This window comes from Hypanus sabinus, chromosome 10, assembly GCF_030144855.1.
Source record: "Hypanus sabinus isolate sHypSab1 chromosome 10, sHypSab1.hap1, whole genome shotgun sequence".
Classification (NCBI taxonomy): Eukaryota; Metazoa; Chordata; class Chondrichthyes; order Myliobatiformes; family Dasyatidae; genus Hypanus; species Hypanus sabinus.
In genome coordinates, this window is record NC_082715.1 from 16,957,152 (window position 1) to 16,985,061 (window position 27,910).

Consider the following 27,910-nt stretch of genomic DNA (forward strand, 5'->3'; position numbering starts at 1 on the left):
GATTGGGAAAGTTTTAAGGAACAGCAGATCTTGACTAAAAAAGCAATACGGAGAGAAAAAATCAGGTATGAGCTCAGTCTAGCCAGGAATATAAAAGGGGATAGCAAAAGCTTTTTTAGCTATTTGAAGAGAAAGAAGATAGTTAAGAACAATGTTGGCCCCTTGAAGAATGAATTGGGAGAAATTGTTATGGGAAACAGGGAAATGGCAACAGAATTTAATGCATACTTTAGATCTGTCTTCACCAGGGAGGACACAAGCAATCTCCCAGATGTATGGATGGGCCAGGGTCATAAGATATCAGAGGAATTGAGACAGATTGACATTAGGAAAGAAACTATGATGAGTAGACTGGTAGGACTGAAGGCTAATAAATCCCCGGGTCCAGATGGTCTGCATCCGAGGGTTCTAAAAGAGTTGGTTCAGGAAATTGCGGATGCATTGGTAATCATTTTCCAATGTTCCTTAGATTCAGGATCAGTTCCTGAGGATTGGAGAGTGGCTAATGTTATCCCACTTTTCAAGAAGGGAGGGAAGGAGAAAACAGAGAACTATCGCCCTGTTAGCCTAACGTCAGTCATGGGGAAGATGCTTGAGTCCTTTATTAAGGACGAAATAGTGGCACATCTTGATGGCAGTAATAGAATTAGGCCAAGCCAGCATGGATTTACCAAGGGCAAATCATGCTTGACTAATCTGTTGGAGTTTTTTGAGGGTGTAACAGGAATGTTAGACGAGGGTAAGCCAGTGGATGTTGTGTACCTAGATTTTCAGAAGGCATTCGATAAGGTGCCACATAGGAGATTGGTGAGTAAAATCAGAGCTCATGGCATTGGGGGCAGGGTTTCAACATGGATAGAAAACTGGTTGGCAGATAGAAAGCAAAGGGTAGCAGTGAATGGGTGTTTCTCGGACTGGCTGGAGGTGACTAGTGGGGTACCACAGGGCTCTGTATTGGGACCACAGCTCTTTACGATTTATGTCAATGATTTAGATGCAGGCATTGAAAACTATATCAGCAAGTTTGCTGACGATACTAAACTAGGTGGCAGTGTGACATGCGAAGAGGACGTTAGGAGAATACAGGGAGACTTGGATAGGCTGGGTGAGTGGGCAGATACTTGGCAGATGTCATTCAATGTGAATAAATGTGAAGGTATCCACTTTGGAAGCAGGAACAAGAGGGCAGAGTATTGTCTGAACGGTGTAAAGTTAGGTAAGGGAGAAATGCAGAGACCTAGGAGTCCTAGTTCATCAGTCAATGAAGGTGAATGAGCAAGTGCAACAGGCAGTGAAGAGGGCAAATGGAATGTTTGCCTTTATTACAAGGGGAATTGAGTACAAGAGTAAGGATGTCCTTTTGCATTTGTACAGGGCCCTGGTGAGACCACACCTGGAATATTGTGTACACTTTTGGTCTCCAGGTTTGAGGAAGGACATTCTGGTAATTGAGGAGGTGCAGCGTAGATTCACTAGGTTGATTCCTGGGATGGCAGGGCTGTCTTACGCAGAGAGATTGGAGAGATTGGGCTTGTACACACTGGAATTGAGAAGATTGAGAGGGAATCTGATTGAAACATTTAAGATAATTAAAGGATTTGATAGGATTGAGGCAGGAAATATGTTCCAGATGTTGGGAGAGTCCAGTACCAGAGGGCATGGATTGAGAATAAGAGGTCAGTTATTTAAAACAGAGTTGAGGAAGAGCTTCTTCTCCCAGAGAGTTGTGGAGGCGTGGAATGCACTGCCTCGGAAGACGGTGGAGGCCAATTCTCTGGATGCTTTCAAGAAGGAGCTGGATAGATATCTGATGGATAGGGGAATCAAGGGATATGGGGACAAGGCAGGGACTGGGTATTGATAGTGAATGATCAGCCATGATCTCAGAATGGCAGTGCAGACTCGAGGGGCCGAATGGTCTACTTCTGCACCTATTGTCTATTGTCTATTGAAAGGTAAATAGGTTAAAGGGAACGGGGGAAACTTTATTACTCAAAGTGTCGTGATAGTGTGAAGCTGGCAGTGCAGGTGGAGCGTGCACCCCCAATTTCAACAGTTAAGGTAAGTTTGGCAGTAAGACCATAAGATACAGGAGCAGAATTAGGCCATTGGCCCATCGAGTTTGCTCTGCTATTTCACCCTAGCTAATCCACTTTTCCTCTCAGCCCCAGTATCCTGCCTTCTCCCTGTATCCCTTCATGCCCTCTCTAATCAAGAATCTGTCAACCACTGCCTTAAATATTCACAATGACTTGGCCTCCACAGCCACCTGCGGCAACAAATACCACAGATTCACCACTCTCTGGCTAAAGAAATTCCTCTACCCTCCTTACTAAAAGTACTTCTCTCTATTCTGAGGTTGCATCCTCTGGTCTTAGAATCTACCACCATAGGAAAGTCTTTCTATATCCACTCATTTGAGGGCTTTCAACATTCAAGAGGTTACAATGAAGTCAGCCCTCAGTCTTCTGAATTCCAGTGAGTAGAGGCCCAGAGCCATCAAATGCTCTTCATATGACAAACCGTTCAAACCTGGAATCATTTTCATGAACCTCCTTTGAACCCTCTCCAATGTCAGCACGTACTTTCTTAGATAAGGAGACCAAAAGAGCTCTCAATACTCCAAGCAAGGCCTCAACGGTCTGTTATGAAGCCTCAACATTACATCCATGCTTTTATATTCTAGTCCTCTCAAAAAGAATGCAATCATTGCATTTGTCTTCTTCACATAAGAACAGAAGAACAAAAGAAATAGGAGCAGGAATATGCCATCTGGCCCATCCCAGAGATTAGGGGGTTAGGCTATAAGGAGAGATTGAGTACAGATTTTCTACTGTACTTACTGGAATTCAGAAGAATGAGAGGAGATCATATAGAAACATATAAAATTATGAAAGAGACAGATAAGATAGAGGCAGGAAAGTTGTTTCCACTGGTAGGTGAGACTAGAACTAGGGGACACAGCCTCAAGATTCAAGGGAGTCAACTTGGGATGGAGATGAGGAGGAACTGCTCTACTCAGAGAGTGGTGAATCTGTGGAATTCTCTGCCCAATGAAGCAATGGAGGCAACCTCAGTAAATATATTTAAGACAAGGTGAGGTATATTTTTGCATTGTAGGGGAATTAAAGTTTATGGGGAAAAGGCAGGTAAGTGGAGATGAGTCCATAGCCAGATCAACCATGATCTTATTGAATGATGGAGCCAGATGGGTTCATCTGACTCAATGGGCCAGATGGTCTACTATTGCTCCTATTTTTTATATCTTATGTTTGGATAGGTATATAGATGGTAGGGGTATGGAGGGCTATGGTCCTGGTGCTGGTCAATGGGAGTAAACAGTTTCAATAGTTCAGCAAAAGCTCGATGGGCCAAAGTGCCAGATTTTGAGCTGTACTTCTCTACGACTCTATGAATTTATGACAGCTGTGGAGGCCAAGTCATTGGGTATATTTAAAGTGGAGGTTGAGAGGTTCTAGGTTAGTGTCAACGGTTACGGGGAGAATGGGGTTGAGAGGGGTAATAAATCAGTCATGATGGAATGGCAGAGCAACCTAATTTTTCTCCTCTATCTTATGGTCTTATAACTATCATTACCTCTCAAAGACAAGTATAACCATAGTTTAAAGAATCTGATCAGCGGAGCTGAGAGTGCAGGGTGGATCACTGAAGAGGAGCAAGTAGTGAAATTGAAGCTGATAGAAGTTTACAGGCAAAGTGGGAATAGAGCATTAAGATTTGGCTGGTCACATTACTGGGGCCGGCACGTAAGTGTAATGGCTAGAATGACACTGTTACAGTGCCAGCACCCTGGTTTGAATTCCTCCGCTGTTTGTAAGGAGTTTACTATGTTCTACCCGTAACCAAGTGCATTTCCTCCGGATGCTCCGGTTTCCTAACACATTCCATATGGGTTAGCAGATCACATGGGTGTAATTGGGCAGCGTGAGCTCGTCAAGCCGTGAAGGAGGGCCTGTCACCATGAACTATCTCTAAAACAAGACAAAAATAAATAAAATTCGAGTCAGAGTTATAGCAAAACACGGCATGAAAGCTGACCCAATGGTCCAGCACATGTGCTCTGAATATTTACTCCAACCCTATTAATCTCATTTTATCAGGTCCCAGCATTCTCATTAAAGAACCCTCCTCTCCCCCACTGATTCTGCCACTTGCTTGTACACTTGGAGAAACTTACATTTGCTGGTGAACCTACCAACCTTCATATGCTTGGATTGTGAGACTGGAGGAAACCCGAGCACCCAGAGGAAACCCACACACCTAATGGAAACCCAAGCACCAAGAGGAAACCCACACACCTAATGGAAACCCACGCACCCAGTGGAAACCCAAGCACCAAGAGGAAACCCACACACCTAATGGAAACCCACGCACCCAGTGGAAACCCAAGCACCAAGAGGAAACCCACACACCTAATGGAAACACACGCACCCAGTGGAAACCCACGCACCCAGTGGAAACCCACGCACCCAGTGGAAACCCACGCACCCAGTGGAAACCCGAGCACCAAGAGGAAACCCACACACCTAATGGAAACCCACGCACCCAGTGGAAACCCAAGCACCAAGAGGAAACCCACACACCTAATGGAAACCCACGCACCCAGTGGAAACCCAAGCACCAAGAGGAAACCCACACACCTAATGGAAACCCACGCACCCAGTGGAAACCCGAGCACCAAGAGGAAACCCACACACCTAATGGAAACACACGCACCCAGTGGAAACCCGAGCAGCAAGAGGAAACCCACACACCTAATGGAAACACACGCACCCAGTGGAAACCCGAGCAGCAAGAGGAAACCCACACACCTAATGGAAACCCACGCACCCAGTGGAAACCCGAGCACCAAGAGGAAACCCACACATCTAGTGGAAACCCACACACCCAGAGGAAACCCGAGCACCCAGAGGAAACCCACACACCTAATGGAAACCCACACACCCAGAGGAAACCCACACATTCTGACGGAAAAGTACAACTTTCACACAGGCCGGAACTGAACCCAGGTCTCTGGGTCTGTGAGGGAACAGCTCTGCCACAACACCATTGCGCACTCCTCAGCAAGCTAGGAGATCATAAGGGGACAACTTCAGACAAGAAATCGTTGCTTAGTGTGTAGAGGCGTGCCCAGCATTGGAATAAAACCTATAATAATTCAGAGTTGGCTTTTGCCACAGATTGCAACAGCTTTATTTGAATACTGAGGATTTATTTCAGGAAAAGAATAATGTGGGACATTATTTATTGAGATAAGCACAGAGTATCCAGCCATACCACCCAGCAACTTCCAATTTTGATTCTAGTCTATTCATGGGACAATTTTACAATGACTAATTAACCTACCAACCAGTAGGTCTTCGGACTGTGGGAGGAAAGTGGAGCATCCAGAAGAAGCCCACGTGGTCGCAGGGAGAATGTACAAACTCCTAAAGGCAGTAGCGGGAATTGAACCTGGGTCACCTGTACTGTCAAGTGTTGTGCTCACCACTACATTACCATGCCATCCTATTACAACACACATACCAGGTGTAGATGCAAGTGGTAGTAACTGGAGTCACCAGGATTCCAGTAGTTGGTGAATGAAACATTGTAGTGACCCAGGATGATGTCCTTTCCCACGAGAAAATTACATAAAAAGAATGACAGTCCTTTGAAGTCTTGTCTGTTGCAAGTCAAGACTAAACAAGCAAAATGCAAGTCATTTTCCTGTCAACTAATGAATAAGATAAATGCACAGTGGTGATCTGAACATTTGTTTCAATATTCAGATGCTCTTTGAATAATGAAGGCGGTAACAAGTAGGTAGAATTCTGAAGTTTTCTAAAGCTGGTTCATGTTGTCTAAATGTTGATCAGTGACCAAAATGGTGCATATGTTTTATACATAGTTCATCTTTCATCTGAATACATACCTTAGCCATGATAGAATGGCAGAGCAGACTCAATGGGCCAAATGGCCTAGTATGCTCCTATGTCTTATGGTCTATGCACAATAAACTGACCAGCAAGGTTGAATACATAATATTAGGGTTAGAGTTTAATTAGAGAGGCATTTAAAATAGACCAAAGTATTTTTATGCATGCTATTTATGTTTTGTCGCCAATTTTTAATCTTGCAGTACCTCCAGTCAAGTGTTTTTGCTTAAAGCCTCTTCAGATGAAGAGGCTTTAAGATTAAGATTAGCATTTAAACCATTTGACTTAAATTTCTCTGTGTTTCTGATGTCTCAGCAGAGCTAAATAATTTGTAAACCGTATTAAATCATAGGAAAGCCATTGCCCTTGGCTTATTGCAAGCACCACTGAGTCAAAAGATTCATAGCTCACTCTTAAGAGCATGATTTTGATGAAAATTTGACTGAAGTGGTGTTACACCATTGAGGATGCTGTCTTTCAAAAGGCAAAGTAATGTAAAACCTTTACCAATTTCATGCTCTCTTTCCATTTTGTTTTGCAAGGGGTCCTTGTCACCCAGCTTGTCACTGACATATTGGGTGACAATCAGTATTAAATACAAACCCAAAGTTGCAAATGTTTGCAGTGTATAAATGCCAAATTGCAAGAAAATTCCTGCCAGAACCTACAGTACATCTGGCATCAGTGCTACACTGCCAGATTCTCTTTGTGTTCCTTGTGGGACATGGGGACAGAAACATAAAAAAGGAAAGCTGTGAATGTGCTCCTTCTCCACTACAGTTATGAATGATCCTCTTTCATTGTAGGCATGCTATGTTGGTGCCTGAATACAGGGTGACACCTACCATCCTAAGTTAAGGTTGGTTTTTAACAAAAACATCACATTTCAAATAAACAGTAAAAGTTGCAAATTGGTAAGAGAGACACAAAAGACAGGAAATCTTCCGCAATGCATAAGTGAGGAACTCTGCAGGTCAAACAGCATCTAAGAGGGGAATGGAATTTAGAAGGCAGCTGTGCATGACACCAATTGGTCAGAAAATTCCAGCCTATTGTGTTACTCCATGTTATTCCATGAACTGGTGTTGATTGAAATCTTTCTGGTCAAGGAGGGGAGGGCTTTTGAATATATTAAGCACATAATTATGATTGTTTACAGGCTGTTGAAGGAATTCAAACACAGAGCACATGGCACAGAAACATCAGTGAAGACCTTTTGAACAAAGTACATGATTTGGCTGAGACCATGGAAGATGGTAAGTATGTTCATTCTGAATAGGAGTGCACTTTTCAGACTCTCAAAGCACTCTTGGGCCTTTCCTGATACAGACCTCTCCATTTTCCGAAACAGGCTGTTTTTAGTGAGGGAGTGAATTGTTGGTGGGGGAGGTGAGAATGAATGCGATTGTGGGAACACACTCAAAATGCTGGAGGAATTCAGCAGACCAGACAGCATCTATGGAAAAAACTATAGTTGATGTTTTGACCGACACCCTTTGGCAGGACTGTGACTATGGGAGATAGATGGAAGTTGGGGAAGGTAGAAATGGATGTGACATTGGGAGGCTATATGATGTGGGGAAAGAAGATGTTTCCAGGCTTATAAACAGCTCAATGAGGCATGAGAACACACTTCTCTCACAAACAAAAGAAAATCTGCAGATGCTTGAAATCTGAGCGACACACATAAAATGCTGGAGGAACTCAGCAGGCCAGGCAGCATCTATGGAAAAGTGTACAGTCAACGTTTTGGGCCAACACTCTTCATCAGGATTGGAGAAAAAAGATGAGGTCAGAGTAAGAAGCTGGGAGAAGGGGAGGAATAAATACCAGGTAGTAGGTGACGGGTGAAACTGGGGGAGGAGGATGGGTGGGGATGAAGTAAAGAGCTTAGAAGTCGATTGGTGAAAGAGAAAGGGCTGGAGAAAATGGGATCTACTTGGAAAGGACAGAAGGCCATGGAAGAAAGGGAAGGGGGAGGAGCACCAGAGGGAGGTGATGGGTTGGTAAGGTGAAAGAGGAAAATGGTGAAGGAGAGGAAGGGGGGCATTACTGGAAGTTTAAGAGATCAATGTTCATGCCATCAGGTTGGAGACTATTCAGACAGAATATAAGGTGTTGCTCCTCCGATCTGACTGTGGCCTTATCGCTGCAGTAGAGGAGGCCATTGACTCACATGTTGGTACGGGAATGGGAAGTGGAGTTAAAGTGGATGGCCACCGGGAGATCGTGCTTTTTCTGGTGGACGGAGTGTAGGTGTTTGGCAAAGCGGTCTCACCGCTGTATATAGGTCTCACTGATATACAGCAGGCCACACCAGGAGCACCATATACAATAGATGATCTCAACAGACTAACAGATTAAGAGTCGCTTCACCTGGAAGGGCTGCTTCGGGCCCTGAATGGTAATGAGCAAGGAGGTGCAGGGGCAGGTGTGGCTCTTGTTTCTCTTGCAAGGGTAAGTGTCAGGAGGGAGATCAATGGGGGAGGTGGAAAGCAAGTGAACCAGGGAGTTGCATAGGGAGCGATCTCTGTGGAAAGCAGAAAGTAGAGGGGAGGGAAAGATCTGCTTTCCATAGGATCTCATTAGATGGCAGGTTAGCATCCATCTTTGTAGCTTAAAATTTCCCTTCCTGCAGGAGTTTACTTCAATAATTAGTCCATTTATGAGACACCAGGATAACAAGGTCCACATTCATTGTCTACTTTCCTAAGTGCTGTGTTTTGATGATGGTTCATATCGAGATAATTTATTCCATTAGACCATAAGATAGAGGAGAAGAATTAAACCATTTAACCCATCGCGTCTGCTCCACCATTTCATCATGGCTGATCCATTTCCCTCTCAGACCCTGTCTCCAGCCTTCTCCTCGTATCCCTTCATTCCCCGACTAATCTGGAATCTATCAATCTCTGCCTTAAATATAACCAATGACTTGGCCTCCACAGCCACTGTGGCAATGAATTCCACAGATTCACCACATTCTGGCTAAAGAAATTACTCCTCATCTCCACTCTAAATGGATGTCTCTCTATTCTGAGGCAGTGTCTTCTCGTCTAAGACTCCCCCACCATAGGAAATATCCTCTCCGAATCTACTCAATCGAGGCCTTTCAACATTCGATAGGCTTCAATGAGATCTCCCCTCATTCTCCTCAATTCCAGTGAGTACAGGCCCAGAGCAATTAAATGCTCCAAATATGAGAAGCCTTTCAATCCTGGAATCTTTGAACCCTCCCAATTTCACAATCAATGAACAAGTTAAAATTCAGATGCAACATTCAGATCAGAACTTCTATGAGGGAAAAAAAAACACTAAGTGCCTTAGTATTTATTTTGTTATGGCTGTTTAACTGATATTTTCACACCCATCCAAGCCATGTGTAAAGGGCAGTAACAGCTGATGTTAATTGCCTAGAAATGAGCTCACGTAGTGCTGTTTATTCTAATACCTTTCGATTAAAAATAAATTCTACCAAGAAGCACAAGGGATTATTTCTAGCTCGTTCCACCTCACAACAGTGCACCTCCCAGAGTGATTTGTGTTGTTGGATGTTTTACCAACTACTGCCTTGGCATCTATACACTTCAACCACTCCATCCCACAACCTCCCCCACTGCCAGATCCAGCTACAAGCAAAAGAAAGACAGCTGAGCAAAGTTCAATTGAGCTCAGAGACTAGGCCTCAGGAACCCCCATATCTAAAGGGCGAGGCCTCATGAATTCCCAAATCTTAAGCAACACACACAAAACTCCAGAAGAACTCTGCAGGTCAGGCAGCATCTATGGAAATGAATAAGTATTCAACATTTTTGGCCGAGACCCTCCTTTACAGACAGACAGACAGACAGACATACTTTATTGATCCTGAGGGAAATTGGGTTTTGTTACAGTTGCACCAACCAAGAATAGAGTAGAAATATAGCAAAATAAAACCAGAATTAATTAAATAATAAGAAGTAAATAAGTCCAGGACCAGCCTATTGGCTCAGGGTGTCTGACACTCCGAGGGAGGAGTTGTAAAGTTTGATGGCCACAGGTAGGAATGACTTCCTATGACACTCAGTGTTACATCTCGGTGGAATGAGTCTCTGGCTGAATGTACTCCTGTGCCTAACCAGTACATTATGGAGTGGATGGGAGACATTGTCCAACATGGCATGCAACTTGGACAGCATCCTCTTTTCAGACACCACCGTCAGAGAGTCCAGTTCCACCCCCACAACATCACTGGCCTTGCGAATGAGTTTGTTGATTCTGTTGGTGCCTGCTACCCTCAGCCTGCTGCCCCAGCACACAACAGCAAACATGATAGTACTGGACACCACAGACTCGTAGAACATCCTCAGCATCATCCAGCAGATGTTAAAGGACCTCAGTCTCCTCAGGAAATGGAGACAGCTCTGACCCTTCTTGTAGACAGCCACTGTGTTCTTTGACCAGTCCAGTTTATTGTCAATTCGTATCCCCAGGTACTTGTAATCCTCCACCATGTCCACACTGACCCTTTTAGGACTGAAGAGGAAGGGAAAAAAGTGGGTGGAGGGAAAGGATGATATCTAGAAGATGATAAGTGAAGCTAATTGGGTAGGAAACATAAAGGGCTGGAGAAGAAGGAATCTGATAGGAGGTGTTATGAATGTTCCACAGCTCTGAGGGGCCGAAGGTGCACGGTAGCCCCCTCCTTTGTGAGAATCACAAGATCACTATTAAGTCAGTTCAAGAGACTCAGGAAATGAGAGAAAGACATGCAGAATCCACAAAGAATTGGAATGTGTCCTGACCTCCGAAAGGCGGACCCATTGATACCGGCTATTGTCTCTTGGAGACGGACTTGTGTATTACATCCTGTACGATGCTTCGAAGCCCCAGGCAGTGAACCGAGGGGGAGCTTGGTGGAGAGATTGCATCATCTCAACCTGATTGACATCTGAGACCCTGTGAGTCAGGATAAAAGAGGGTCTGGGGAACAGCCCCTCAGTCGCACCAGAAGAAACGCTAGCGATCCCGTAATAGCAAAAGCCGGTGGGAAGGCCACATGCATTTGTTTCCATTTGTCCCGGAATCGGTGTGCCTTGACCACGGAAGAGCGATTTTAGCTAACAACGGGGAAATCAACTCCCAACTACTCTCGAAGGATTGACATCATAAAAGGACTGGGCAAGTTTCAACCCGTCTTTCTCTCAAACCAAAACGCTGCAGCTTGAATGAACTAAAAGTGACTTTTATATTTCCATCGGACAATACATTCATCCCCTAGACAACGATAGAGCTATTTCTTATTGATTATTATTTTACCCTCGCTTTTAGATTTAGTATTGACGGCGTATACTATCTGTATGTTTGCATTGATATTGTTTTGTGTATTTTTATCAATAAATACTAGTACCATCAGATTTCAATGGACCTCTCTATCTTTGCTGGTAAGTGATCCAGTTACGGGGTACGTAACAGAGGAAAGAGTGAACTATAGGAGAAAGGGAAGGAGGGGACCCAGAGTGAGATAATAGGCAGGTGAGAAGGGGCAAAGGGCCCAGAGTGGGGAATAGAGAAGAAGGATGGGGAGGGTAATTTTTTACCGGAAGGCGGAATCAATATTCATGCCATCAGGTTGGAGGCTATGCAGATGGAATATAAGGCAAATGGAGCGGAAGTGCTTGATGAAGCGGTTCCCCAATGGTTTCATCTTTTTGTCAAGGCATGCAATGACCACACAGCATAGATTTAATGACATGTTCCAGTTTCACTTTTAGGAAGTCAACTGAACAGCTTTGCCTGCTGGGCATTGGAAGTAAGGCTCCCAAATGAAAATCTCCAGTGGATAAAAAATCCTTGATTGTGTTCTGTATAATACAATGCCAAGAAGAGAAATCTAACAAGTGTTTGAGAGACTGTTTGGGCTAGCTTAAGAAGATCTTGTGATTCCCTTTTAATTTAGTGTCACTTAATTTCTTACAGATAGTACTTTTTATGAGACTAGGCACCGCGTAGCTGCAGTTACTCGGAAGAAAAATGCAACAGTGGACCTCCTAACAAATGCCATCAATGAACTGGCATCAATTGAGTCAAGTAAGTGCCTCTTAGAGATATTTTTCTTAAGTTAGTCAACAACTTTCATTTTTAATACTGTTTTAACATTGGAAAAAGAAAAGAGTGGTAGAGGGATGAAATTAGCTACTTTTGATCTTGTACTTGACAGTCTCCGAAGTGGGAATGATTAAATTTCAAAGTTCAAGGTGAATTTCTTATCAAAGTACATCACACCACGTACAACCCCGAGATCCATTTTCTTGTGAATATTCATAGTAAACACAAAGATACACAATAGAATTAATGAAAGACCTCACACAAACAAGATATGTAAAAGATGCCAAACTTTGCAAATACAAATAATAATAGTAAATACTGACAACATAAGATGAACCTTTTGATACAACATAGGTATCTGAGTCGATGCAACCAATAACTTTATGCCAAATCTGTAGTGTTTTTCATACTGTAGTGTAATCTCCAATCTGCTCACAGGTTGAGCATGTGATTTAAAATCTGTGGATTCACAAAACCACCCCTTCCATTACTATTTATATACGATATACACTCAATGGCCCACCTCCTGTACCTAATCAAGAGGTTACTGAGTGTATGTTCATGGTCTTCTGCTCCTGTAGCCCATTCACTGTAAGGTTCTACATGTTCTTCTGCACATCATTGTTGTAACATGTGATTTTTTGAGTTACTGGCACCTTCCTGTCATCTTAAACTATTTTGACCATTCTCTTCAGAACTCTCTCAATAACAAGACATTTTCATGCTGTTCACTGCATTTTTTTTTAGTTTTTCATACCAGTCTCTGTAAACTGTAGAGCAAGGGGTCACAACCTTTTCTTTTCCCCTGGAGCCATTAACTAAGGAGTCTATGGAACCCAGGGTGCGAACCTCTACTCTAGAGACTGTTGTACATGAAAATTCCCAGGAGATCAGCAGTTTCTGAGATACTCGGACCACACTGTCTGACACCAGCAGTCATTCCACGATCAAAGTCACTTAGATTACATTTCTTCCCCATTCTGATGTTTGTTCTGTGCAACAATGGAATTTCTTGACCATGACTGCATGTGTTTATGTATTGAGTTGCTGTTACATCATTGGCTGATTAGATATTTGCATTAACAAGCAGGTGGACACTGAATGAATATTTCCTCTTTCTTTAACAGCAAACATCACTTCAGCTCTTGCTTTATATGCTAAATTACCAGGTCATTAATTCTTCAGCCACTTTAATACCATTCACTTCAATTTCCACAATTCATTTCCTTGCCTGTACACTTCTGGCTGTTATGCAATTAGATTTTACACTGAACTTCCCTTTACTTTTTTTCTTGTCACTTAGTAATCTCATTTCCTGATGTAAAGCTTCCTATGAGGAATCATGTTTGAATGAAAATTGCCATAAGAAGCTGATAATAGAAAAGATTTTGGAAGTAAATGGCCATGTCTTCCCAAAGTGCAGAACAAATCCAATTATCATTCATAATTTATTAGGCACGGTAATGCAGCAGTGAGTGCAATTGCTTTACAGCACCATCAATCACCGATCAGGGTTCGATTCCCACCAGTGTCTGTAAGGAGTTTGTCTGTTCTCTCCACAGCCATGCAGGTTTCTTCAGGGTGTTCTGGTTTCCTCTAACATTCCAAATAAATACAGGTTAGGGTTAATAAGCTGTGGCGTGCTAGGTTAGCACCAGAAGAATTATAGCACTTGCGGGCTGCCCCCAGTCCAATCCTCACCAATTTGATTTGACACAAACAATCCATTTCAATGTATGTTTCAATGTAGAGTACATGTGACTATTGTTATTCACCAATGCCCAGCTTGGTTTTCACAAGGACTACTTGACTACAGACAGGTACGGTTCTTTCAACCATCAGGCTCCTGAACTAGTGAGAGTAACTTCACTCACCTCAACACTGAATTGATTCCATAATATGTGAACTCACTTTCAAGGACTCAACAGCTCATGTACCCTGTGTTATTTATTTATCTATCTATTTATTTATTATTTATTTGCTTGTTTAAATTTGTTATTTTGTATTTTCAATTTGTCATCTTTTGCGTATTGGCTGTTAGCATCAGTGGGTAATTTTTTTATTGATTCTATTGTGGTCCTTTGTTCTACTCTGGATGCCCGCAAAAAAATAAATATTAGTGTAGTAAATGGTGATATATAAGTACTTTGATGATAACATTATTTTGAACTTTGATCTTGTTTCTAATGAGAGCAAAAGAGCTGAATTGCAGATGTGAGAATGTGAGGTGAGAATGATTGCCTTTGATACCAAGGCGGTATTTGAATGGTGATATCTTAGCAAAAGTGAGGTTCATAGACTTAGAAGGGACAAAATTTCAATGAGAGAGAGAGAGAGAGAGAGAGAGAGAGAGAGAGAGAGAGAAAAGTATACTTACTACCTACCTTTGACATCCATTGGCATTACCATTATGAATCTCCCACTATTAAAATCCTGGAGGAGTCAGCAATGAGCAGAAATTCAATGGAACAAACTACATGCGTAAATAAAAGCCATAAGGCTGGCTATCTCTGTCTGTACCAAAGAAAAACATTGATCCAACCTGATGAACGATCTCATCCAAGAAATTAAAGCATTTCTCAAAATATAAATATTTCAGATAGCGACCGGTTGAACCGATCGAAGCTAATTGCCAAAGAAGCAATGGATACTTCTCAAATGGTTCTACAGACAGTCAACCCAATGGGTGAACTGGTGAGAGGCTGGCTTCAGAACCTGAGCACTTCTGCTGACGATGGAATTGCTTTCAAGAAGACTGTCAGCTCAGCTGGGGACACAGGTAATCTACGGTCATGAAGCTCATGTTTTACTCATTGTTTATACAAAAAAATTGAAGTGTTGCTGAAGAAGCTGATTGCAAAGTTTAGCCCTTGAACCTCTGGACCATATAACTAATAAATAGCCATTCAACTGGTCAGGGATGAGGAGAGCAAACTCGAGGAAATCTGCAGATGCTGGAAATTCAAACAACACACACAAAATGCTGGTGGAACACAGCAGGCCAGGCAGCATCTATAAGGAGAAGCGGTGTCGACGTTTCGGACCGAGACCCTTCGTCAACACTAACTGAAAGGAAAGGTAGTAAGGGATTACTATCCCATTCCCATTCTGATATGTTTATCCATGGCCTCCCCTACTGTCAAGATGAAGCCACACTCAGGTTGGAGGAACAACACCTTATATACCGGCTGGGTAGCCTTCAACCTGATGGCATGAATATTGACTTCTCTAACTTGCGTTAATGCCCCTCCTCCCCTTCTTACCCCATCCTTGACATTTAGTTGTTTGTTTTTTTTTCCCTCTTTCTGTCCATCACCCTGCCTGTTCTCCATCTCCTTCTGGTGCTCCCCCCCTCACCCTTTCTTTCTCCCGAGGCCTCTCATCCCCTGATCCTTTCCCTTCTCCTGCTCTGTATCACTTTCGCCAATCACCTTTCCAGCTCCTAGCTTCATCCCACCCCCTCCGGTCTTCTCCTATCATTTCGCATTTCCCCCTCCCCCCACTACTTTCAAATCTCTTACTACCTTTCCTTTTGGTTAGTCCTGACGAAGGTCTTGGCCTGAAACGTCGACAGTGCTTCTCCTTATAGAAGCTGCCTGGCCTGCTGTGTTCCACCAGCATTTTGTGTGAGGGATGAGGAGGGATTTCTTTAGCCAGAGAGCGGTACTTTATTTAATCAGTATTTTTTCTTCAGCCCTAAATTGACTCACTTTTAAACTAAGGTCTCATTTTCTGAATGAAATCAGGAAAGGCTAGAAGCATCTAACTGGTCAGGCATAAGGAGGAATTTCCTTAGTCAGAGGATGGTAAATCTGTGCTATCCATTGCCGCAAACAGCTGTAGAGACCAAGTCACTGCATATACAAAGTGGAGGTTGATAGGTTTTTGTTTAGTAAGAGCGTAAAAGATTAAGGGGAGAGGGCAGGAGAATGGGGTTGAAAAGGATAATGAATCAGTACTGCTAGAATGACAAAGCAGATTAGGTGGGCCAAATAGCCTAATTCTACTGCTATGTCTTATGGTCAGGAGTTAATGTTTTAGCTGGAAGGGTTAGAAAAGGTTTTCCCACCTAAAATATTAACTCTATCTTTCTCAACCATATGCCTGTAGCCAATCTGTGTGTCTTAAACAGTTGCCAGTTATGAGCTAGTATTTACTGGAAACAATTATGTAATGATTTCTGGACGAATCATGTTTCCATTGATATTTTCAAATGGTAATGTTTATTATTGTAACCTGGGAAGTGAACAATGTCTGTTTTTTAACAGAAAAATACAGAATTCCTATTAACTGTTGCATATACAGTGCTATGCAAAAGTCTTAGCCACATATCTATTGAACATAGAACATAGAAATCTACTGCACATTACAGGCCCTTCGGCCCACAAAGTTGTGCCAACCATGAGTAACCTACTCTAGAAACTGCCTGGAATCTCCCTAGCGTATAGCTCTATTTTTCTAAGCTCCATGTACCTAACTGAGAGGCTCTTAAAAGACTCTATTCTATCCACTTCCACCACCACTGCCGGCAGTGCATTCCACACACCCACCACTCTCTGTGTGAAAAACTTACCCCTGACATTCCCCTTGTACCTACTTCCAAGCACCTTAAAACTATGCCCCCTTGTGTTAGCTATTTCAGCCCTGGGAAAGAGCCTCTGGCTATCCACACGATCAATGCCTCTCATCAACTTATACACCTCTATCAGGTCACCTCTCATCCTCCATCACTCCAAGGGGAAAAGACCAAGTTCACTCAACCTATTCTCATAATGTATGCCCTCCAATCCAGGCAACATCCTTGTAAATCTCCTCTGTACTCTCTATATTATCCACATTCTTCCTGTCGCAAGATAACCAGAACTGAATAGCTAAGACTTTTGCACAGCACTATAGTAATTTTATTATTACACTGTACTGCTGCCACAAAAAAAAATCATGACATGAGTGTGATGATAAACCTGATTCTGATAGGGGTTTCTATTGTGGACTGAGAGTGGGAAGGGGACAAGGAGAGGGGTATCTTATTGGGAAAAGGGGAATGGAGGGGGAGGGGATGCACTGGACAGTCATTCTGTAATGATCAATAAACTACTTGTTTAGGTTCAAATGATTTAGCTGGTGTCTCAAGGCTGGGTATATTGACACCCTTGGCATCCCCCCGCCTGGAATTCCTTCTCTGCCACCTGTCCCATACCCCTCCCATGGCACTCCACCCTCACCAATCCTAAAATCCTTTGTTCCCACCAGATTTACAAGCTCGCTTCTCTGCTCCACATTGGCAAATACAGCACTGTGCAAACGTCTTAGGCACCTGAGCTATAGATATATATATGTGCCTAAGATCGAACTGTAGGTTTCTCTTGGCCCTTTCAAATTCTTCAAGTCTTGCAGCTTATAAATACATTATTTCCCTTCTTGTTCACAGTGAAAAATCTGACAGAAATAGTTCCACAGCTTTTGGATAAACTTAAAGTTGTGGAAGAAAAAAGGCCAGCTAGCAATATTTCTGCAAGCATTCGGCGAATCCGGGAACTCATCGCACAGTCAAAGAATGTGGCCAGCAAGGTGAGAAATCCTGTTTACTGAGCTGGTGAGTCAAGCCAAGTCACTTTTTATTGTCATTTCGACCATAACTGCTGGTACAGTTCACAGTAAAACTGAGACAACGTTTTCTCAGGACCATGGTGTTACATGACACAGTACAAAAACTAGACTGAACTATGTAAAAAACAACACAGAAAAAAAACTACACTAGACTACAGACCTACGCAGGACTGCATAATGAGCACAAAACAGTGCAGGCATTACAATAAATAATAAACAGGACAATAGGGCAGTAAGGTGTCAGTCCAGGCTCTGGGTATTGAGGAGTCTGATAGCTTGGGGGAAGAAACTGTTACGTAGTCTGGTCGTGAGAGTCTGAATGCTTCGGTGCTTTTTCCCAGACAGCAGGAGGGAGAAGAGTTTGTATGAGGTTTGCGTGGGGTCCTTCACAATACTGTTTGCTTTGCGGATGCAGCGTGTAGTGTAAATGTCTGTGACGGCGGGAAGGGAGACCCTGATGATCTTCTCAGCCGACCTCACTATCCACTGCAGGGTCTTGCGATCCAAGATGGTGCAATTTCCGAACCAGGCAGTGACACAGCTGCTCAGGATATTCTCAGTACAATTCCTGTAGAATGTGATGAGGATGGGGGATGGGAGATGGACTTTCCTCAGCCTTCACAGAAAGTAGAGATGCTGCTGGGCTTTCTTTGCTATGGAGCTGGTGTTGACAGACCAGTCAGAAAGTGACGCAGTAATACGGCCAGGAAACCACGTGGTAGCATAGTGGTTAGTGTCACATTATTACACTGCCTGCTCTAAGATTGGGGTTCGATTCCCGTCACTGTCTGTAAGGAACTATTACGTTCTCCATGAGCGTGTGGAATCCCTCCAGTTTCCTCTCATGCAGTTAGGGTTACTGAGTTGTCGACAGACTGTGTTGGTGCTGACAGCACAGCAATACTTGTGGGTCGTCCATCACAATCCTCGCTGATGCAAATACTGCTTCAAACTGCTGATCAAATTGTATGCTTTCGTATACATATGAGAAATAAAGCTGATCAACTCACCCATGCCTACAATGATGCCATCTAACCCAGACAGCCACATTTAATTAGGAATTTGAGCAGATTTTTAATGTCACCAAAAACACCCACTAATTTCTACAGATGCACCATGCAGAGCATTCTAACTGGCTGCATCACCGTCTGGGATGGTGGGGTGCGGTCAGGAAGCTACTGTAAAGGATCTAAGTAAGCTGCACAGAGTTGAAATTTAGTCAGCTCCATCACAGGTACTATCCTTCACAATATCCAGGCTATCTTCAAGAAGCAGTGCCTCTGAAAAAGGAGCGTCCTTCATTAAGAGCCCCCACCACCCAGGAATTGCCCTCTTTTCATTGTTACCATCTGGAAGAAGGTACATGAGCGTGAAGCCACAGAGTCAATGATTCAGGAACAGCTTCCATCTGATTTCTGAATGGACATTATATCTAAAACACTACCTTTTCAGAACAAGTGCTATACCTGCCCATACACGTCCTCCCTCACCACCATTCAGGGCCCCAGACGGTCCTTCCAGGTGAGGCAGCACTTCACCTGTGAGTCGGCTGGTGTCTGGTGCTCCTGAAGTGGCCTTTTATATATTGATGAGACCCGATGCAGACTGGGAGACCGTTTTGCTGAACACCTGCGCTCTGTCCGCCAGAGAAAGCAGGATCTCCCAGTGGCCACACATTTTAATTCCACGTCCCATTCCCATTCTGATATGTCTATCCATGGCTTCCTCTACTGTGAAGATAAAGCCACACTCAGGTTGGAGGAACAACACCTTATATTCCGTCTGGGTAGCCTCCAACCTGATGGCATGAACATCGATTTCTCTAACTTCCGTTAATGCCCCTCCTCTCCTTCCTACCCCATTTCCATCTTCCTCTGGTGCTTCCTTCCCCCTTTATTTCTTCCAAGGCCTTCCATCCTATGATACTCCCCCTTCTCCAGCTGTGTATCCCTTTTGCCAATCAACTTTCCAGCTCTTAACGTCATCCCTCCCCCTCCTGTCTTCTCCTATCATTTCGGATCCCCCCTTCCCCTCCCATTTTCAAATCTCTTCCTATCTCTTTTTTCTGTTAGTCCTGATGAAGGGTCTCAGCCCGAAACATTGACTGTGCTTCTTCTTATAGATGCTGCCTAGTCTGCTGCGTTCCACCAGCATTTTGTGTGTGTTGCTTGAATTTCCAGTAGCTGCAGATTTCCTCATGTTTACCTTACTACTTTTTTTCATTTTCTATTCCTCTGCGCTACTTACTTGATTTAATTATATACTTATTTATCTACTGTGATTCAGTTTTCTTTTTGTCTCAATTACCTTATATTACATTGTACTGTTCCCACAAAGTTAACAAATTTCATCATGACATATATCGGTGATATTAAATCTGATTCTGAGTTATTGTACATTCTGCAACCACTTCCTTTAGCATCTCATTCTGTATAAACACCACCCCCTGTATGATGAAGCTGTCTCTTGGGTCACTCTTAAATTTTTCCCTTTTCACCTTAAATGTATATCTCCAGTCTTTGACTCCTTTTCCCTGGAAATAAAAGATTTTATTCATTCTATGCACAGCCCACGTGATTTTATACACCTCTGTAACATCTTCCCTCAATTTCCTCTGCTCGAAGTAATAAAATCCCAGCTGATTCGACCTTTCCTCTTAGCTCAAGCCCTCAAGTCCTGGTAACATTGAAGATTGAAGATTCACAACTATTTACTCTCATTCTTCAGTACAGGAGTGCAAAGGAAAATAAAATAATTGTCGCTTCAGATCTGATGAAGCATTAAAAAATCATAATAAGCATAAAGAACATTAAAAAAGCAAGAAAACACAATAAATACAAATATAAATCAATCCTATAAAACACAATGTACAAGCAAACTTTATGCACATGAAATGACACTAGCTGATGTGGATGTAGTGCTGCTGGGTTGGTTTCGATGGTGGAGGTGTTGATCAGCCTGCTGGCTTGGGGGAAGTTACTGTTTCTGAATCTAATGGTCTTGGCATGGATGCTGTTTAGTCTCTTCCCTGAAGGGAGTGAGACAAACAATCCATAAGCAGGGAGGGTGGGATCCTTCCTGATATAACACCATGCACAAAACACTGAAGGCACGCAACTGGTCAGGTAGCATCCATGAAAATAAATAAACAGTCGATGTTTCGAGCCCAGACCCTTTGTTGGGACTTCTTTGGATTTCCAACATCTGCAGAATTTCTCGTGTTTATGACATAACTGACCTTTCTCCGATAACCTTTCTGTATGTATGTCCTTAATGGCAGGTACGCTGGTGCCGATGATGCACTGGGCTGTTGCAAAGCGTAAACTTCTCATAATCTTTCTTTACAAGATGATGAATAGAATATCAAGAATACTGCATGTTACTCAAATGTATTGCTTCTGTTTTTGCAACCCAATTTACACTACCAGTGGTGATTACCAAATCAAATCAGTATGGTCATGTTTACAGAGTTATTTCAGAGAGAACTCTGCAGCTATATATATGCTCCAGGGGCAACTCTTAAAATACATGATTGCAGGAGTCTCATATAGAGAAAATGCAGGAAGTACCCTGTAGTTAATTACTCCTGGCTTTGTAAATCACAGGATGTGTTTTTCCAAAGACTGGGCCAATTGGCCAAATTTGCCATTTTGAATAATTCATCTTCACATTGCTAAGGTGCCACAGCAATTTTTGGCCTTTCAATTATATCCTTTAACCAAATGTTTCCATATGTTAAGTTTTAGCTATATTTGCAGTCATTTATTAAGTCATAAATGTGATCTCCCCACATTCTTCCATCCAGAAGTAGTTGTGCCTGTTTTTGTATGAATTGTTTGCTTGTGAGAAGATCGAAAGAAGAGTTGTGATTAAAAGTCCAGGCACTCTCAACATATACAAAAATAAAATGGTTATTATCCTCTGCACTTATTTTAGTATCAATTACTCCTACTAAAAGAAAAAACCCATTGTTAAATTTATTTTTTCCAAATCATTTATCCATTGAGTAGTGCATACTGATTTTCCAAGGATGAATTGCAAACATAAGCGATGCTGCCTGGACCTCCGTTTCTCATTACTGCATCGAACTTTCCCCTTTGCCTTCCTTATCTCCACCCATAATCATATACTGTATTGTGCAAAAGTCTTAGACACATGTAAAAAACTCTGTAAAGCGAAGATGCTTTCAAAATAATAAATCTAAAGTTTCTAAATGTCAAAAACTATTACAAACGTACTATAAAGAGTCATAAACAGTAAAAAAAAACTAAATCAAATCAATATTTGGTGTGACCACTCTTTGCCTTTAAAGCTGCATCAGTTCATGAAGTTTTATAAGAAAATTGGCTAGTAGGTTGTTTCAAGCATCTTGGAAAACTTGCCACAGTTCTTCTGCAGACTTTGGCTGTCGCACTTGCTTCTGTCTCTCTAAATAATCCCAGACAGCCTTGATGATGTTGAGATGATATGGAGATCATGCCATCTTAAACCATATTTAAAAATCTAACATTCCTAAGACAGTGTTGTAGTTCATTTCCCTGTATGTGGTCTTAGTTCAAGTTGCTTGGAAGCATGTAATAAAAAAATGGCCGAAGTCAGCATGGTTTCCTTAAGGGGAGATGTTACCTGACAAATCTGTTGGGACTTTTAGAGAAAATAACAAGCGGGATAAATTTAGGAGAGTCAATCAATGTTGTTTACTTGGATTTTCAGAAGGCCTTTGACAAAGTTCTACATACAAGCAAGGATGGCACATTTATTATTATTGGAAAGGTATAGGCATGGATAGAAGATTGACTGTCGGAAGGCAAAGACTGGAAATAAAAGGGGCCTTTTCAGGCTAGCTGCCAGCGACTTACAGCGCTCCACAACAGTCTGTGTTGGGTCTTACACTTTTCATGTTACATGTCAGTGATCTGGATGATGGAATTAATGTCATTGTGGCCATGTTTGGGGATGATGATAAATCAGCCTCGATCATTTGGAGGGTCAGACTTGATAGGCTGAATAGGCTAATTCTGCTCTTATGTCTTGTGGTCTTAACAGAGAGAAATACTATTTAAAGCATTCATAGCTTGTAGATTGTCATTACAAACAATTGAATGTTATGACTTTTATGTATTTACTTATTTGACTTAGAGATGGCATGGAACAGGCCCTTCTAACCAAAGGAACTGCACTGCCCAGCATCCCACCTATTAATACTAGCTTAATCGCAGGACAATTTACAATCACAATTAACCTGCTAACCAGTGTGTCTTTGGACTGTGGGAGGAAACTGGAGAATTTGGAGGAAACCCACGCGGTTCATGAGGGGAGAACTTACGAACTCCTTAGACAGGACAATGAAATTGAAATCCGAACTCTGGATAAACACAGGTGATATCAGCACCACACTAGACGTTACGCATTTGTGGACATGGAAGTCCCTAAGTGGGCAGTAAGCTTTCTTTCTCTCCTGAGCAAATGGAATACACTGGATTAGAGCTTACTTTCCATTCTGTTTCATGAAGTGGGCTAGTTTTATCAGCTTCTATCGGTCTACACTCTTCGGATAATAATAACTATAAACACAATATTTCTATAATATAAGTGTTTACATTTCATTTCATTTGGAGTTTGAGGAGATTTAGCACGTCATCGAAGACACTCATAAATTTCTACAGCAATGTAGAGCATTCTAACTGGCTGCATTAATGTCTGGTATTGGGGAGGAGAGCAGAGTGGGACAACTGCACAGGATCAAAATAAACTGCAAAGAGTTGTAAACTTACTCAGCCCCTTCATGGGCACTAGCTTCTTTAGTTTCCAGGACATCTCAAAAAGGCAGCATCTTTAAGAACCTCCTTTGTGCCTTGTTTTCATTTCTCTCAACAGGAAGGAGATACAGGAGTCTAAAGACACACACTCAGTGATTCAGGAACAGCTTCTTCCTCTCTGCCATCCAATTTCTTAATGGATATTGAACCCAATGAACATTACCTCACTATCTTTTTATTTCTATTTTTACACTACTTATTTAACTTAACTATTTTATATAAAACAAAGTTCACAACATATGCTAGTCATATTAAACCCGATTCTATTTCTGAATGGTAGAGAGACTTTTAATCCAAGATCATGAACACTACTAACAGTCCTTCCCTGTACATAGGCCTCCTTTAGTCTCGATAGACCATGGATTTGCGCCTTGGAAAGTTTCCAGGGTGCAAGCCTAGGCAATGATTTTTTTATGGAAGACTGACAGTTGCCCATGCTGCAAGTCTCCCCTCTCCATGCCACCAATGTTATCCAAGGGAAGGGCATTAGGACCCATGCAGCTTGGCACCAGTGTCGTCGCAGAGCGAAGTTTGGTTAAGTGCCTTGTTCAAGGACACACACGCAGACTTAGCCAAGGCTCGAACTAGCGACCTTCAGATCACTAGACGAACACCTTAACCACTTGGCCACGTGCCAACACAGCCCTTCCCTACCACATATATTAAACATGCTGAATAAAATTATTGCTTCTCCTTTCACAGATAGTTTTTCAACAGAAATATCAAAGTCTAAGTAAATTTATTATCTAAGACCTCTACAAATATGTCAAACGATACTATCCTGAGATTTGTTTTCTTACAGGCATTCACAATAGAGTAGAGAGAAGATCAAATTTCAAAGTAAACTTTATTAAATGTGGAAGTAAATGTGTGTCAAAGCTGAGATTCATTTGCCTGTGGGCATACTCAGCAAATCTATAGATTAGTAACTAAAACAGCATCAATGAAAGATTAACTAGAGTGCAGAAGACAACAAACAGTGCAAATGCAAATATAATTAAATAGCAATGAATAGCGAGAACATGAGGTAACAAGATAAAGAGTCCTTAAAGTGAGATCATTGATTGTGGGAACATCTCAATGGATGGGCAAGTGAGTGTAAAATAGAATCAATGCAAAGACACATGCAAATACTGACAAGCTGCCGATGTGCAAAAGAAGACAAACTGCGCAAATACAAAAAAGCACGAATAATAAAATGTCTGGATTTTCTAACAGCATTATTTGAAGTAATTGTATGCTCTCTTGTTTCCCCTTAGGTTCAGGTCTCCATGAAGTTTGATGGCCGATCCGCTGTTGAACTTCATACAAAAACAAATTTAGAGGAGCTTAAGTCCTTTACTTCAATGAGTCTGTATATGCGAATCCCTTCATTAACGGAACAAGCTGCCATACGAGATAGATTCATTATGTATCTTGGAAACAAGAATGTAAGTGCACCTACTTCAAGAAATAGTCTACCTGGAGAACTAGAATGTTTTTGGCCTTGTAATTCTGCTGCAACACACGCAAACTGCTGGCAGAACTCAGCAGGCCAGGCAGCATCTATGGAAAAGGGTAAACAGTCAACATTTCAGGCCGAGACGCTTCATCAGGACTCCATTACCCTGCGCCCACACATTTGTGAGTCCCATGTCCACAATAACGCAGAGCTCTTCTCCCGCTGCCTCTATCTCCCTGCCTACTTCTTTAGGAAGGACTTCCCAACCCGCTCCAATGACACCTGCCTTTGTCTTCAAGCCTCCTTCTCTTCCTGAACATCCTGCTTTTTTTAAAAAAGAGAGTCCTGGTGAGGGAATTCGGCCCAAAATGTCAACTGTTTACTCTTTTTCATTGATGCTGCCTGGCCTGCTGATTTCCTCCAGCATGTTCTGTGCGTTGCTCGGATTTCCTGCATCTGCAGACATTCTTGTGTTTATTATTCTGATGACTATTCTGATTATTATTATGACTGAATGAGTCATTTTATTTGCAGTTGTTTCTTGTTATGTTTTAGGGAGGCCAAGATTACATTGGTTTGAGTATTAAGAATGACAATCTGGTTTTCGTCTACAACCTTGGAAGCAAAGATGTTGAAATCCCCTTAAACTCAAAGCCAGTGAGCACTTGGCCAAACTATTTCAATTTAATTAAAATAGAAAGGTAACTTCCACTTCTTCTATCATTTGTAAAGATTTTTGCTTGATAACACAAATCTTTAATTTTGCAGGGTTGATCTTTGCAACATTTTAGGAAACTGGGATGTAAATTCATAATAGTTTTTCAATGTACTCTGTTTGTTTCAAAGGAATTGAAAATTAACTTAAAAATATTATTACTGGCAACCAGATGATTCAGTTTGGCAGACGACACTCTAAGCATTCAGTTTGTCATTGAGCTGCTAGTCTAAATGATGACAACTTGTAGCCCTGGAGTGCCTCAAAGCAGCAAGGCCCAGTTCCGAGAGCAAGGAGTGACCTGAGTTTGACTGATTTAAGTGCCAGGCTGAATTAGAATGGTCGGGTGTGGGCCAAATGAAAGCAACAGGGCCTGGTCCCAAGAGTGCAGGAAAGCAGCTGGGCCCGGGTCCAAGAGCAGGAAACATCCAAAGGTTTGGCTGAGTTGAACGCCTGGCCAGATTGAAAAAGTCAGGGTATCGGGGCCGAGGTGAGGGACAGGCTGATATTCAGCTCACTGCTCTGCGAGGTTTCCTCATCTCTGCGCTGAACTGAGACGGTGGCCTGCGACTAACGGGCGACTGGATTGGCTGCAGTGCTGGCTGACGTTGTGGCTGTGGACTCACCTTCATGGACCTCAGTTGTGTGCTTGCTTCTGTTGTTTCCACAAGTTGTTTTATTTCTGCTCATTGGGTGCTTGCTGGTCTTCTTTTTATGATGGATTCTGCTTGGTTTCTTTGCTTTGTGGTTGCCTGTAAGGTGCAGCAGGCTATCAAGACGGCGAATGGAATGGAATCCCTTCATTGCTAGAGAGATTGAATTCAAGAGCAGGGAGGTCATGCTGCAATTATACACGGTACCGGTGAGACTGCACCTGGAGTACTGTGTTCCTTTCTGGTTTCCTTACTTGAGGAAAGGATATACTGGGTTTGGGGGCAGTGCAGAGGAGGTTCACCAGGTTGATTCCCGGGATGAGGAGAGATTGAGTCACCTGGGACTATACTCTCTGGAATTCAGAAGAATTCCACGGGTATAACGGGTTTGAAGCTTTGTGAAAAGTGCATGCAATTATTTCCTGTTAATAGAAATTTGGATGTTTTGCTTTTTAAAAAAATATGCATCTCTGCCCAAAATCTAAAGGAATGTATGAATAGATAAATATATATTTTTTCTTGTATAAGGCGCAACAGAGTTGTGCAATATAAGAATTTGGAAGGATTAGTTGTATTTTTAACCAAAGTTGTAGCTATGGCAGTTAGTGAATGGTGCATCGAGCAGACCGTCTGCTGGGCAGAGCACTGTCTGAACATCTCTAGAGCTTAGAGCACTTAAAATATTTTGTCTATTCTGAAATGATATGCAGTGGATTCAGGTTAATTAGGACACATCAGGACAATTACATTTTGGCCCAATTAAGGACTGCCCCAATTAGCTGGTTTCATGGAAATGGTTAAAAAGTTATATTTAAATTTTTAAAAATGGGTTAAGTTTTTTTACACAGAGGGTTGTGAGTGCCTGGAGTGACTTGTCAGGGATGGTGGTGGAGGCTAAAACATTAGGGGTATTTAAGAGCCTCTTGGACAGGGACATGGATGAAAGGAAAATGGAGAGTTATGAGGTAGTGTGAGTTTAGTACTTCTTTTTTTAAGGATTATATGGGTCGGCACAACATGGAGGGCTGACGGGCCTGTACTGTGCTGTAGTGTTCTATGGAATGAGAGGGGATCTTATAGAAACATACAAAATTTTGAAAGGGATAGATAAGATAGAATAGAAAAGTTGCTTCCATTGGTAGATTAGAACTAGGGGACTTTGCCTCAAGATTCAGGGGAGAAGATTTAGGATGGAGATGAGGAGAAACTGTTTTTCCCAGTGAGTGGTGAATCTGTGGAATTCTCTGCCCAATGAAGCAGTGGAGGCTACCTCAGTAAATATATTTAAGACAAGGTTGGATAGATTTTTGCATTGTAAGGGAATTAAGGGTTATGGGGAAAAGGCAGGTAGGTGCAGATGAGTCCATAGTCAGATCAGCCATGATCTTATTGAATGACAGAGCAGGCTTGACGGACCAGATGGCCTACTCCTGCTCCTATTTCTTGTGTTCTTATGTTCTTATGAGATGAATCTCAAGGTTGTATGTATTTTGAAAATAAATGAACTTTGACTTTGACTTTGTACAACTGTAAGACCTACCCTTTAGTTCTTTAATGTTTCTGTAGCTGTACCTCCCAGTCAAATAGCCTCCTCTAGCTAAAATGAATAACTGCATGGAAACACCTCCATCACCAAGTTCAGTGCCAGG

The 27,910-nt window shown here is 42.3% G+C and overlaps 1 protein-coding gene across 1 annotated transcript in view; it reads left to right on the forward strand.

Annotated features, from left to right (window-relative positions):
- Positions 1–27,910, forward strand: part of lama4 (laminin, alpha 4) — a 182,911-nt gene that overhangs the window by 99,509 nt on the left and 55,492 nt on the right. Inside the window, exons 17-22 of the mRNA XM_059981458.1 lie at positions 7,099–7,195; positions 11,898–12,008; positions 14,626–14,805; positions 17,455–17,594; positions 24,712–24,882; positions 25,449–25,594. Coding sequence (XP_059837441.1) covers positions 7,099–7,195; positions 11,898–12,008; positions 14,626–14,805; positions 17,455–17,594; positions 24,712–24,882; positions 25,449–25,594 — 845 coding nt within the window. The remainder of the gene's footprint in view (positions 1–7,098; positions 7,196–11,897; positions 12,009–14,625; positions 14,806–17,454; positions 17,595–24,711; positions 24,883–25,448; positions 25,595–27,910) is intronic.